The sequence below is a fragment of the Clarias gariepinus genome, chromosome 24 (assembly GCF_024256425.1).
Source record: "Clarias gariepinus isolate MV-2021 ecotype Netherlands chromosome 24, CGAR_prim_01v2, whole genome shotgun sequence".
NCBI lineage: Eukaryota > Metazoa > Chordata > Actinopteri > Siluriformes > Clariidae > Clarias > Clarias gariepinus.
The window spans coordinates 4604663-4618787 of record NC_071123.1 but is presented as its reverse complement, the minus strand read 5'-3'; the positions used below and the strand labels follow the sequence as shown (position 1 = coordinate 4618787).

Genomic DNA, 14125 nt, shown 5'->3' with positions numbered 1-14125 from the left:
AAGTAAATGGGCTAATAACACTTATGTTTGTTAACCTGCCTTGCTGTGTTGCTACAGTAGCTCACATAACCTTACATATAATTTCATATCCAATTCATGTCATACCTTTTCTTTTTTTTTTTTGGAGGAGGAGTTTGCCCAGTGTGCCATACAAACTAGAGCAACTGCTGGTAAAATTCAGGTGCTACAACAGGTTGGCAGGCCGTACGCCCAGTACTTCAAAAGGCTGTTTAAGGTTTCAGTAACATCCATATTTTTGTAAGGCACCTGTGCGATCTCTGTCTTGTAGCCTGGAGATGGATTTATCATTACAAGCAGATAATGCTTTTCTATTGTACGTACAGTTTACCTTTTGGTTTTAGCCAAAACTCTTGCACATACTGTTCGTATTCTATTGAGCATCTAGAACACTTGCACAATGTTGGTTTACACTAAGTAAAAATTTTGCACTCTTTGACCAGTAATTTTTCTGTTTCAAATCCACAGTCATCTTGGATGATGTAGTATAAATTTATTATAAAAATAAAAATGACACTTCAATGTTTAGAACTTAAAACACATATCATGTATCTTGTACCTCAGCTAGAGGAAGTTTGAAAGCTCACACTTAAGGTGTGGGGGTGGGAGAGGAAGAAAAAAATGTGTATGTTGATAAAAATAAAGACTAATGTTTTATTACTTTTTATTGTTAAACCACTTTAAAACCTCTCGTCTTAGTCACAGAAAAAAAAGGTCGTCAACAAATATTGTTCGTCATTATTTTTGTTGATAAATCAACACCATACTGTAGTCTATACACACATGGTGTTTTGTTTCTAAAGCATCTTTCGAAACTTGACATTAATTATTAATACATTCACATACACTTGCTTCACTCTTTCTTTGTCTTTCTTGGGGTCTTTCTGAAACTTTTACGGAAGAGCCAACTGCACGTTTTTACAAAGATGAACACAACCAGTGCAATTAGAGAAAGTAAAAAGACTGCCACATCCAAGCAGTGGTACTGATACCACATGAGGTTATGGGCTTCGACCCTGAGGTGTTTGGCGCCCTTATGGCGCATCACAAACTCAATCCAATAGATTGCCTGGTCTAGTGGCTTCATTGGTTGATCATGATGGATTCGGGATAACCTCATCATGCTCTCTTTATAGCTGTGGAAAGAAATGGAATAATTAATATATGTGTATATGTATAAAGGCTGAGAGAAGTTTAATTGATTTAGACACTTGCTCTTAGAGTATCATTAAATTTGGCAACATCACTTCAGCTAAAAAAAAAAAACTCACGATGGATTGCTAATGACGTCATTAAGAGCTTGTGTCAAGTCCTTGCTCTCCATTTTGAAGAAGTCAAGTGTAACAGCAGCTCCTTTGGTTTTCATGTGATTCATGTTGTCAGGCTGATCAGCAAACAGCGGCAGGCCCACCATTGGAACTCCATGATAAATAGCTTCATATATTCCATTAGTCCCACCATGGGTGATGAAGGCCTTGGTTTTAGGATGTCCTGCGGATACCAATTACTACTGTATTTATTTTAGTAGAATTTGATATTACATACACATATGGAAATTTTTGTTACCTAGTAAATCATTTTGAGGAATCCAGTCATAGATTCTTATATTAAGAGCAAGAGTTTCTGGTTTCTCCCCTGCATACCCCCACAATACCTAAAATTACAGAGAGCATTCAGGTCTGAGTTGACTTATTCTGGTCTAAGTAAAAAATAATTTTAGATTTAGGGTAGCTAATCTGATTATCAACATTTTTATGTTTAGTGGAAGTATAGGGTGACAGTAAATTCACAGGAGCTGTGAGATATCAACACCTGCTGTATTATATTTATTTTGTCCACATAACTTAACCACTATATGTGTTTTTGGTTCATAAATCAGATCAAGATTAAATAATTGTTAATTGTTTAAACTCAGACCTTTTGGGGAATCTGGCCAAGTGCTGAAGCGATGGTATTCGCTCTCTCTTTGGTGAGGTTTTTTATTAAGGATCCCAGTGAAAACACTACAATACCATCATCTCCTGAGCTCTGGACAAATTCCTCCATCTCCTGCAAATCAAAAAGCAAAGTTATTAATAAAAAAGGTACATGGTGCTTGTACAGTATTGTTCATCAATGGTCCAGTTTAACAGCTAAAATAAAAATAAAATAGCTCATACCTTTACAGCCTTGTGTCTGTCTAATATGCATGTTAATAAATCTAGTATTGTGCTAAAGTTTTTGGAAGGCGTAAAAAAAATGATGTAAGTAAGAATGCTTTCAAAAATAGAGGTGTTTTTAATTAACAAAATGGAAAGTAAATGACCAGAAGAGAAAACCAAATTAAAATGTAGTTGTAATCACCGATGATTGGGCCCAAGCACCTGTGCCATCACCTTCGGGTGGACCACACAAACTGTATGCTGTTTAAGCATGTTAAGACTTCAAAAAAAACAATGCCGCCTGGGTCCGCCGCACAACCCGTGTGCCTTTTGAGCACGGTAGCACCTCTATAAAACCCCGGATGATGATGCTACTGAATAGGGCATAAGTTTAAAGGTTTATCATAATTGGACGTGTATTTCGAGTGCGCCCGTGCGGCAATGCCCCAGTGAAAAAAAAACACTTCAGTGTATTAAAAATATATTGAAATTTTCGATAGTACATTGCAAATAACAAAAAGTTGTACCATCAGTTAATATATAAAAAGTATACTAACATAATGCTTTTACCAAATTTCGAAATTAAACTTTAAACATTAACTTCAAAATAATTGTATTATAGTACACTTTCCAAAGATTATATTTTTATATTATAGGAAAATATACTTTAAGTAAAAGGTTGGTCCAATTTCCAAAGCACACTTATTTAAACTTTGTTTTTTTTAAATGTATTTTTAGTATATATTTTTAAAAATATGTTTAAAATAATAATTGTACAAATGTACAGAAAGTATACATTAGAATACAAATTTTAATATACGATAGTCTCAGTATATTTTTTAGTTAAATTTAAATGTACTTATTCGTATGTACTTATTTATACTTATAATTAGTGCACTACTCTCTCGCTTTTAGACTTGTTTTTGCACACTGAATCTCTCTCTTATGCGCAATCTCTCAAACTCGTTTTTGCTCGCTGAAAGATTATTTATGTTTGCACTCTCTCTCTGTCTCTCTCTGTCTGTCTCTTTCTCTCTCTCTAGCTATTGTAATATCATAAAGCTGTACACTTGCATGAACTGCAGCATCGTTAGCACACTGCAATTATTACAGCCAACCAGAGACAGGGATCAGCGCAACACTAGACAATCAGAAACTGGAGGCGGGCAGATTCGGACTGTCCGTTCTAGTTTTTGTTATTTTTTAATTAAGTACATAGTTTAAACTATAGAATGTATTGTATAATGTCTTATTGTTAAATCCACTATTGTTATAGTTTATTAACCACAAAGTATACCTTTTTAGTATTTGTAATTGGCTAGAAGTATAACAGCATGCTACTACTGCAATGAGAATATACTCATAGTATATTAATCATGTATTTTCAACACATGTACTGTAATGCTGTAATGTACTTATAAAACATTAAATGTACACTTAAATTTTATTAATTACTGTCAGGTATGTTGGTACACACACAGCCATATACTTTAAGTGTACTAAGTATTCTTAAAGTTATTCCACATTAGCACACAAAAGTATACTTAATACATTTAAAATTGTGCTTTTATACAATTCAATTACAACTTAGGGTTAGTTGCCAGCTGCATGCAACATATAATTTGTGTGTCTGTTAAGCATGTTATGGCCTCCAAAAAGCCCTGGTTGTCACACAATGTGGACTTGGTTTGGTGGCGATCATAATGGCGCACAGGGCCGGTAATCATTTGTGGAGGATGTACTGTTGGATGTGTGGTATGTGTGTGTGTGTGTGTGTGTGTTTAGAATTTGTAGTGTCTATAGTGTGTGTAGGATGTGTAGTGTGTGTGTGTGTGGGGGGGGGGGGGTATTGTGTGTGTGTGTGTGTGTGTGTGTGTGTGTGTGTGTATTGTGTGTATTGTGTGTAGGATGTGTATTGTGCGTGTGTGATGTGTGTGTTGTATGTGTGTGTGTGTGTGTGTGTGTAGGATGTATAGTGTGTGTGTGTGTGTGTGTGTATGGGATGTGTCTGATAGTTTGTGTATGGGTATTTAATAGCGCTGGTGTCATAAATGTGCATTTTGCAAATAAATATATTTTGCAAAATATCTGACCTTGTGTTAAGCCCATAAGAAGCACAGCGAAAATTGTTTAGCTCAATCAGACCTAGAGATGTACCAAGTTTATATAAATGTGGCAATGTGGGCAATGGGGTCTTCTCATTGGCTCATAGGTAGGTGATTTGTCACCCCTGATAGCCTATCAGAATGGTTCCCGATAGTACTTAAGGCTGGATTGTATCTTACCTGGTATACGTCACGACTAGGACCGCCCTCATGGTGTGCGCATGGACAGGTGTGTGATTGTTGTTTGTAGCTATGTGGCTAATAGAGAGGTGGGCATGCACATTAAAATGCCGATGTTTAATTTTTCCCTTAGTGCGCGCATTGGCTAACTGATATCTGGTTGAGTCAGACTGTCCACTCGTTGTTGGGTAGGTATACGCTCATTACGTGCTGTGCATTTTGGCGTTCGGTAATGCTAACTGGTGTTTGTTTACTGCTTAGCCGTGGAGCCCTCTTTGCGCATGCGTTATCCTGCATGGTTGTTGTGAGCTGTGAGCGGCGCTAACGATTCGTCCTGGTAAGTAGGTTTCATTTCTCTGGCTTATGGAAAAGATCCGTTTTAGTTATGGCTCTTTTTCTTAGTGGGCTACGGGTGTCTGACGTGGTGCTGGTGAGTCACTTGATGGCGGAAGTAATTGCCCTCCGCATTGACTGAGGACGGCGCTGCTGTTTCTTCTCCTCCTGTTTCTTCTCCTGCTGTTTTTCTCCTCCGGGTTGTTTCTTACCATTTCATCTTTTGTTTTGTTGTGTTTCTAGTTTCGTTATTTTTTTTCTAATTCCTCTACTAACTGTAAAAGCAAGTCGGATTTGCCTTGCTATTATTTAAAGGCCTGTTTGGGCGCTTGGTTATCTGCATCTGTGATTGTATTATGGAGCGTGTTGTAATGTAGCTTCCGGAGAACTCTGTGATATGATTGACCTAGCGAAAAGTTAGATTGGAATTTCTTTTTCCTTTTTTTTTTGGTTTAATTATTTTCTGTGTTTATTGTTTGGGTATTTAAGGTAAAGAGTATGTGGTTCTCTTTATCTGTTTTTGGTATTTATTTGGTTACGTTGTATGTGTTTTTTGTTTTTTTGTATGATTTTTATGTTGGTCCACCTCAGGCACTGTTAAGCCGGGAGGCTAGCTACTTAGCTCTGAGTACGGGTGGTAGTGTAATAGTGTGGAGTGCAGTGCTGATTGTATTCCTGTTCCACTGTGTGTGAGTGTGTGGATGCGTGTGAAGTGCACCTTAGGGTTTGTACCTCGTTTAGCCTGCCACTGCCACTGGGAAGCCTGTGCCTGTAATTCGTTTTGTTTTGTTTTGTTTTACTTTTTTCCCCCTTTTTTTTGGTGTGATTTTACACAGAGTGCCTTGTTTTCACCTATATTGTGCGTGATGGCTATTTGAAACCTAGCATTGCATGCTATTGAGTGTTTTAATCTATTTTATTGTGAACTAAAATAAAGTTTTGTACATTTGTATCCTTGTCTCTCTGTTCTACCTAGCCTAACGAACTTGTGCTCCTTATTTGGGTTATTTCCCCGGTTGACCTCGGGGTGGCGTAATCGGTTTCAAAACACTTTATATTCATCTTCCCTTCCACAGCGTTGCCACTTTTCTGGCGTAATCGGCAGGATAGGCTTTTCTTGTTCAGAGAGACGTGGGTACATATGTATTTGGGGTGCTCTGTGTACTTAACCTTGGTTGGTTGTTTTCTTTCTCTTTGTTGTTCTGTTTTGTTAGTGTTTTTGCTTTAGGGTTGATTTACGGTGAAGCATTGAGCTGGAGGAGAGACAGCAGCGGCGTCCGGTGTGCCTTCCTCGGCTAGTGACTGAGGTTTGTGCTACAAATATGGAGGAAGAACTGCGTGAATTAAGGGAGATGGTAGCACAGTTAAGAGCAGATAACGAATGGTTATGGCAGGAGCAATCATCTGCTCTTCTGGGTCCTAGTGGGCCGTCTGCTGTTGCCGGTGGGCCTTTTTTCTCCACGTCTCAGTCAAGTCCAGAGTGTGCTGTCCTGCCAGAGAGGTATGTTTTTGTACCACGAGATCGAAAGTGTCCAAAATTTAGTGGCAGGTCTGGTCTTAACGTTGAGGAAGCCCAGGCTTGTATGCAGGCCCGTCATATGTCAGCCTCTGATAAAGCTTTCATTCTCTTTAACCATTTAGAGGGAGAAGCCAGAGAGGAGATTCGTTACCGCCCAGTCGATGAACATAACGATCCATTAAAAATCGTGTCTGTGCTAAGGGAGTTGTATGGTTGCTCACAGTCATGTTTCTTTGCAGGAGGCTTTCTTCTCCAGGAAACAGTGGGAGGGAGAGTCTTTGTTGGAGTTCTCCCTTGTTCTGATTGGTCTCCTGGAGCAAGTAAAGCAAAAGTCACCTTATGCCATGCCAAATTTTCACGGTTTGTAGCGTGACCAGTTTATCGAGCATGTTAATGACAATGCTCTTCGGCGAGAACTTAAAGAGCTGGTACGAGGTCAACCTACCCTGACCTTGTTAGATGTACGGGGTGAAGCACTCCTTTGGGAACGGGAGGGTATGCCAGGGAGTTCGAGGGGTCGCAGTCATTCACTTCCTTCTGCTTATGGCATTCATTATGGGGTGCAGGGTGAGCCTCGTGGGAATTCTGCACGGTCTTTCCAAGAGTCTGAGTTGGGCGAAGTTAAAGAAATGTTGCGGTTGCAGCAGGAACAAATAAGTAAGTTAACTCAAAGTTTTGCCCGTTTACAGACTCCCCATCCCCATAGTCAATCTCCTTGTCATAACCAGATTGTGTGCCGGAGATGTCAGAAACTGGGTCACTTTGCTAGAGAGTGAGATGGGGAGCGTGTACCTACTCATTTTCCGTTAATTGCTACGACGCAAACCAATAGTGCACGGTCTGACTCACCTACGCCATCGGGAAACTAGTCCCCGCCGCGTTGCAGAGCCAAAGCACGGTCGGGGAGGAGAACGGCTCGGGTATTGCTTTATCTCATTTAATGTCGTCTTGTCCACACCTTCTTGTCCGCATTGCCAGTGTTCAAGTGCCTTGTTTGGTTGACACTGGGTCTATGGTGTCCACAATTACTGAAAGTTGCTTTCAAACGCATTTTCAATCATGTGGTGTAGATCGGTTAAAGTTGTGCCACTTGCTCCAGCTCCGTGCAGCCAAAGGGTTGTCGATTCCTTACATTGGCTACATGGAGTTGGATATTGAGACGTGTAATCGATTGATTCCCAACTGTGGGATTTTGGTGGTCAGGGATCCTCCTGGCGGCATCGGTACTGGAATTCCCGGCGTGTTGGGGATGAATGTCCTTAGTCAATGCTATCAGGAGCTTTTTGGTCAGTATGGCCCTGGCTTGTTTGATTGTCCCTCTTTAGTGCAGGCCCCAAAATTCGTTTTACAGGCGTTACAACACTGCCATCTAGCAGAGGACCAGTCCTCAGTAGTACGCACGGGGAAGGTCAGATTGCGGGGTCGTAAGTTGTGTCGTGTTCCAGGTGGAATGTTAAAGCTTGTACTAGCCACATGTTCTGAACAGTATGCAAAGAGGACTGCTTTGTTTGAGCCTCCGGTATCCGGTTTGCCAGCGGGATTGCTGGCTTCGCCTGCGCTTGTCAGAGTTGTCCGTGGTACAGTCTATTTGCCTATGGTTAATGTAGGGACCATAGATGTAATGCTGTATGCTGGAACGATGTTAGGAACACTTAATAGCAATCAGGTGGTAAGTTTGCCAGCGGGGATAACTGAGGATGGGCCAGTGACCGTTTTAATGCATTCTCAAGTCGTGGAGGCAGTTGCTCCGATCCTAGATCAAATTGAAGCTGTTGATTTGTCTGTCTTGTCGCAGGAGGAAGGTAAGGTCAGAGCTCTGTTAAGGCGTTATCAGTCTGTGTTCTCAGCTCATGAGGGTGATCTGGGTTGCACAGATTTGCTTTCGCATGAGATACCGTTGCTGGACTCAGTGCCTGTTCGTCAGAGTTATAGGCGAATTCCGCCGTCAGAATATGAAGTAGTTAAGTCGCATATCAACCAGCTTCTAGAAGCCAATTTTATTAGGGAAAGCTGTAGTCCATATGCGTCGCCTATAGTGCTCGTCCAGAAAAAGGACGGTAGCCTGCGCATGTGTGTTGACTACCGTCAGTTAAATGCAAAGACGAGGAAGGATGCTTTTCCCCTTCCGCGCATTGAGGAGTCGCTCGATTTCTTGACGGGGGCTGGGTGGTTTTCCACTATGGATTAGGCTAGCGGATACAACCAGGTCCCTGTCCTTGAAAGAGATAGAGCTAAGACTGCATTTTGTACTCCCTTTGGCCTATTTGAGTTTAATCATATGCCCTTCGGAGTTTGGAGTTGGAGTTTTTGGCGCTCAAGTGGGCCATGACTGAAAAGTTTCGTGAATATCTGTTGGGACACAAGTGCATTGTCTATACTGACAATAATCCTCTTAGCCACTTGGCAACAGCTAAACTTGCTGCCACTGAACAACGTTGGGCAGCCCAGCTCGCAGCATTTGATTTCATCATTAAGTATCGGTCAGGTAGGAGTAATAGAAATGCGGATGCCCTCTCCAGGAAGGATCCTTCCGGCCAGGGTGAGGTAAGTGCCCTGTTGCCGGGAGTTGAGGTGCTGACTACTGTTAAGCAGGTGTTTGCAGCGGGGTTGCGTCCACAGGCGACTCAGGCAGTGGTCTCTGTGTTGCCTGGTTTTGGGGGTGACATGGGCTTGTGTCAACAGGCTGACCCGGTCATTGGTCAGGTTTTAAGGTTTTGGAGACGAGGGGTTCCCCCATCCTCGGTAGAGCGTAAACGGATGTCCAAAACCGCCCTGGTGTTGCTTCGCCAATGGGATCGATTGGTAGACAAGGAGAGCGTGTTGTATCGCCGTGTTTTTCAGCCAGATGGAGGTGAGGAAATCTTTCAATTGGTTCTGCCATCTGCTTTGCAGGGTGAGGTTTTGGCTAGTGTTCACCAAGGGCATGTGCACCAGGGCATTGACCGTACCACTTAACTGGTTCGCCAACGCTGTTATTGGCCAGGCCTTACAACTGATGTGGCTCGGTGGTGCCGTGAGTGTGAGAGATGTCAGGCTGCCAAGAATACGCAGCTGGCGCCTTAAAGTTTTATGGGCCATCTGTTGGCAGAAAGGCCAAACGAGATTTTGGCCATTGACTTTACTTTGCTTGAGCCCTCGCGTTCAGGAGTCGAGAATGTATTGGTAATGACTGATGTTTTCCTGGTAGTGTCAATAACTGGGTGTTAGAGCATCAGACGAGACTGCAGGTGGCTTTTGAAGAGGCCCGGGAACGGTAACAGTTAGCTGCTGAACGCCGTAAGGAAAGGTATGACTCTCCTGTCCGGGATGTACCCTTGGGTATAGGCCAGTCAATTTATCTTCGTAACTGTGGTCTCAAGGGTCGTCATAAGATTCAGGACCGCTGGAGTTCAGTGGTGTACCAGGTGGTAAAGGTACCTGGGATAGGAGGTTCAGTTTACACCATTGCACCAGTTAATGATGTGAATCGGGTAAAGCACGTTTATCGCTCGCTGTTAAAGGCAAGAATAGGGGGGGGAATCCTCAGTGCCTTCCCCAGAGGATACGTCACCAGATATCGACGAGCTGTTGCTGGAGGAGCCTTCCTCGTTTGAGGAAGTTGACCTGGTTCAGGTGATACCGGAGACTCAGCTTACTGCCATCGAGTTAGAGAGTCAGGGCCTGGGTTCTGGCAGGCCCAAGTTCATTGGTGTTGGGGGTGGATGCTGTAGATGAGGCCTCTGTGGGTCCCGGACCATCAGGGCAGGGTGCCGTAAGCCAAACATCCATCATCGATCCTGGTCTGTTAGGTCCCTCTTATGGTGATGGGGCAGTGAGACGCACAAGGCGAACTACTGCCAGCCATCATTCCAATCGCAACCATCTTCCTAGGGCCGTGGGGAGGGTAGTGAGTGTTGAGGCTGTTAATGCTTCATGTAATTCCAGGTCTGCACTGTTTAGGCCTTGGGTTTAGGTCAGTCGGGATAATCGTCGGGGCGACGATTCAAGAGCTGGCGGTAGATTGTGACAATGTGGGCAATGGGGTCTTCTCATTGGCTCATAGGTAGGTGATTTGACCCCTGATAGCCTATCAGAATGGTTCTCGATAGTACTTAAGGCTGGATTGTATCTTACCTGGTATACGTCACAACTAGGACCGCCCTCACGGTGTGCGCATGGACAGGTGTGTGATTGTTGTTTGTAGCTATGTGGCTAACAGAGAGGTGGGCATGCACATTAAAATGCCGATGTTTAATTTTTCCCTTAGTGCGCGCATTGGCTAACTGATATCTGGTTGAGTCAGACTGTCCACTCGTTGTTGGGTAGGTATACGCTCATTACGTGCTGTGCGTTTTGGCGTTTGGTAATGCTAACTGGTGTTTGTTTACTGCTTAGCCGTGGAGCCCTCTTTGCGCATGCGTTATCCTGCATGGTTGTTGTGAGCTGTGAGCGGCGCTACAACTCGCGTGGCGCAACGATTCGTCCTGGTAAGTAGGTTTCGTTTTCTCTGGCTTATGGAAAAGATCCGTTTTAGTTATGTCTCTTTTTCTTAGTGGGCTACGGGTGTCTGACGTGGTGCTGGTGAGTCGCTTGATGGCGGAAGTAATTGCCCTCCGCATTGACTGAGGACGGCGCTGCTGTTTCTTCTCCTGCTGTTTTTCTCCTCCGGGTTGTTTCTTACCGTTTCATCTTTTGTTTTGTTGTGTTTCTAGTTTCGTTATTTTTTTCTAATTCCTCTACTAACTGTAAAAGCAAGTCAGATTTGCCTTGCTATTATTCAAAGGCCTGTTTGGGCACTTGGTTATCTGCATCTGTGATTGTATTATGAAGCGTGTTGTAATGTAGCTTCCGGAGAATTCTGTGATATGATTAGAACAGTTAGATTGGAATTTCTTTTTACTTTTTTTTTTTTGGTTTAATTATTTTTTGTCTTTATTGTTTGGGTATTTAAGGTAAAGAGAGCATGTTTCTCTTTATCTGTTTTTGGTGTTTATTTGGTTATGTTGTATGTGTTTTTTTTTTTTTTTTTTTTGGATGATTTTTATGTTGGTCCACCTCAGGCACTGTTGAGCCGGGAGGCTAGCTACTTAGCTCTGAGTATGGGTGGTAGTGTAATAGTGTGGAGTGCAGTGCTGATTGTATTCCTGTTTCACTGTGTGTGAGTGTGTGGATGCGTGTGAAATGCACCTTAGGGTTTGTACCTCGTTCAGCCTGCCCCTGCCACTGGGAAGCCTGTGCCTGAAATTCGTTTTGTTCTGTTTTTGTAAGTTTTGTATTCTCCCCCCCCCCTCCCCTTTATTTGTGTAATTTTACACAGAGTGCCTTGTTTTCACCTATATTGTGCGTAATGGCTATTTGAAACCTAGCATTGCATGCTATTGAGTGTTTTAGTCTATTTTATTGTGAACTAAGTTTTGTACATTTGTATCCTTGTCTCTCTGTTCTACCTAGCCTAACGAACTTGTGCTCCTTATTTGGGTTATTTCCCCGGTTGACCTCGGGGTGGCGTAATCGGTTTCAAAACACTTTATATTCATCTTCCCTTCCACAGCGTTGCCACATAAACCTTTAACTTTATCTTTAACATGAGTACACTTATGTGAGAAAGGGTGTCATCTAAACTGTGGACATTCTTAACAATGAGCTTACTTTCGGTAGAGGTTTTGCTGGTTTGCAGTGTAATCCACCCACAAATTTAAAGTTTGGCAAAAATGGTCTTGGATATTCAAAGTCCCAATAAGTTCGGATTAACCAGATGTCAGCTTTGCTCATAGTTTCACACAGCGTTGTAGGTTTGCCTGGGAAGAACAGAAGCAAAGATGGCAAAAAAAATGTCATTGATTATAATGTCAGAAAACACATCCAGAGTTTGTTTTCTGAGAAAATCTATAATACATTGACAAGTTGCATTAGTCCCCTGCAGTGGGATATTAACCAGTCAGGGTAGTGTGAGAAAGCAGTGAGAAAGACAGGTAAAGAAACCAGGTAAAATGTACAAAATCATGTACTTTATGTACATAAGATAAATTTGTTTCAAATTAAAAGTTTAAATCCCACTTTTGTTCCATCACCATGTTTACATTTATTGTCCTTTAATTCAAAAATACAGTAAATGTAAATAAAATTATTGTGCTTTATGCTATGAACCCTAAAAATGTACTGCAGCTTTCTGTATATGGATATTAATGGCAGTTGGGTTTGGCAAGTACTTTGCTGCACAAATAAAATAACCTTAAATAGCAATGTCCAAAAAACATTGGTAATGATAGTTAGAAGTTTTTTTTTATTAATTTTCTTAAATTTTTTCAAATTTCTCAATTTCTTGAGATCGTAAACATTCCATACATTTACAATGTTCAATGAAAATAACCACGCATGTATGGATTTCGTTTAAACAGTATGTCTGTTCACATAATTTTTACTCTGCATTCGGAATGATTTTGTATTTCTCCGAGAGATTTCTGTATGGGTTTCAGAATATGAAATTTGAAATGAACCTGTACTTTAATATGATATAAAACAAAACAAAAACAGATATATTATAACTTACCAGCAATTTTGCTGAGATGTTTATCATAAGTCAACATTATTTGAAGTCTGACCATTGCTGTGTGTACTATGTATAGTATCACATTCTCTAATCGCTCCGTAAAGTCCATACGATCAGTGAGATGCCCCTGAGTGGCAGCTGCAGGTACATACGATGGTGGAGCGGGCATCTGCCCACAGAGCCGCTCGAGCGTATTAGCAAAAGTCATCCGAATTGATATCACAAAGGGCAAATCAAGAACATCTGCCAGCAAGTCTGCGCATGGCATCATAGGGTCGTACAGCAGCACATCGAAGTGTGACTCCTTTAGCAAGTCCACAAGGTCTTTCTTAAACATTCCATCACACACAGCCTGCATGTAGCGCGACCCCCCTGACATCACGTCCCAAATCAAGGCCAGCTTCTGAAAGATGGTGCTGTCTTGATCCAACCAGAGATTGATAAGTTTTTGTGAAACCCTGTCTGCCTCCTCTGCACTAGCATTGACTTGAAAAAGCATGAATTTGAACCTCGCCTTTTCAGACTGGTTCACTGTAGGTGAGGCAGAGTGTGTGAGAACGGTCACATTGTGGTGCCGCTCCACAAGCTCCTCAACCATTATACGCATATTCTTCCAGTGACTGTATTCGCCTGGAAGCACCAACACATTGCCACTGAGAACAGTTTCAGTCAAGCTCAGCAGCAACATTAGCAAGGCACATGATCTGTTTCTCATCGTTGTATCAAATGAAATAACGGGTAAACCAGGAAACAATGAAAACAAAGGGGTTGTCTAACCTGTTTTTGCACAGTTAATGAATGACTACACACTACTATCAGTGGATATCAGATTGTCCGCTTTACTTTTAACCAATAAAGGAAAAGTGTTTTAAAACAAAAGTCACGGTTTTCTACAAGATATCTTATATATCAAGATACTACTGTATTTTCATTTTTCAAACTATAAAGGTGATGATAAAAGATTTAGTTTCTGTGCTAGCAGATCCCCACACATATACACATGGTCTATCAGAAGAACATCAAACTGTTCCTTTCTCCACTTCTCCAGCAGATCTTCACGTAGAAACAGATTTCTTGTACAGTTCTGATGACCTGTCAGTTACCTCCTTGATCTTTAAAAAACCTGGTTCGGGTTGTCAGGGTATGTATCCAGTACTTCAAAGCTCTGTTCAAGACATCAACGATATCCTGTTTGGTGTATGGAACCTGTTTGATCTCCACCTTGTATTCCAGATACAGATTTGTCTTTATAGGCGGTATAGCACTCTAGGTAACAACCACATTTATGGCTTTAAGGTTA

At 41.8% G+C, this 14125-nt stretch overlaps 1 protein-coding gene across 1 annotated transcript; it reads right to left on the bottom strand.

The window, feature by feature from the left end:
- Positions 1-601: 601 nt before the first annotated feature.
- LOC128512140 (UDP-glucuronosyltransferase 2A2-like) lies at positions 602-14122 on the bottom strand. Its single transcript, XM_053485262.1, has 6 exons — positions 12826-14122; positions 11925-12073; positions 1936-2067; positions 1585-1672; positions 1290-1509; positions 602-1154 (listed from the first exon to the last, which is right to left on the bottom strand). The coding sequence occupies exons 1-6, from the start codon at positions 13538-13540 to the stop codon at positions 872-874; spliced, it is 1587 nt and encodes a 528-aa protein (XP_053341237.1). The 5' UTR covers positions 13541-14122; the 3' UTR covers positions 602-871.
- Between the last annotated feature and the right edge of the window lie 3 nt (positions 14123-14125).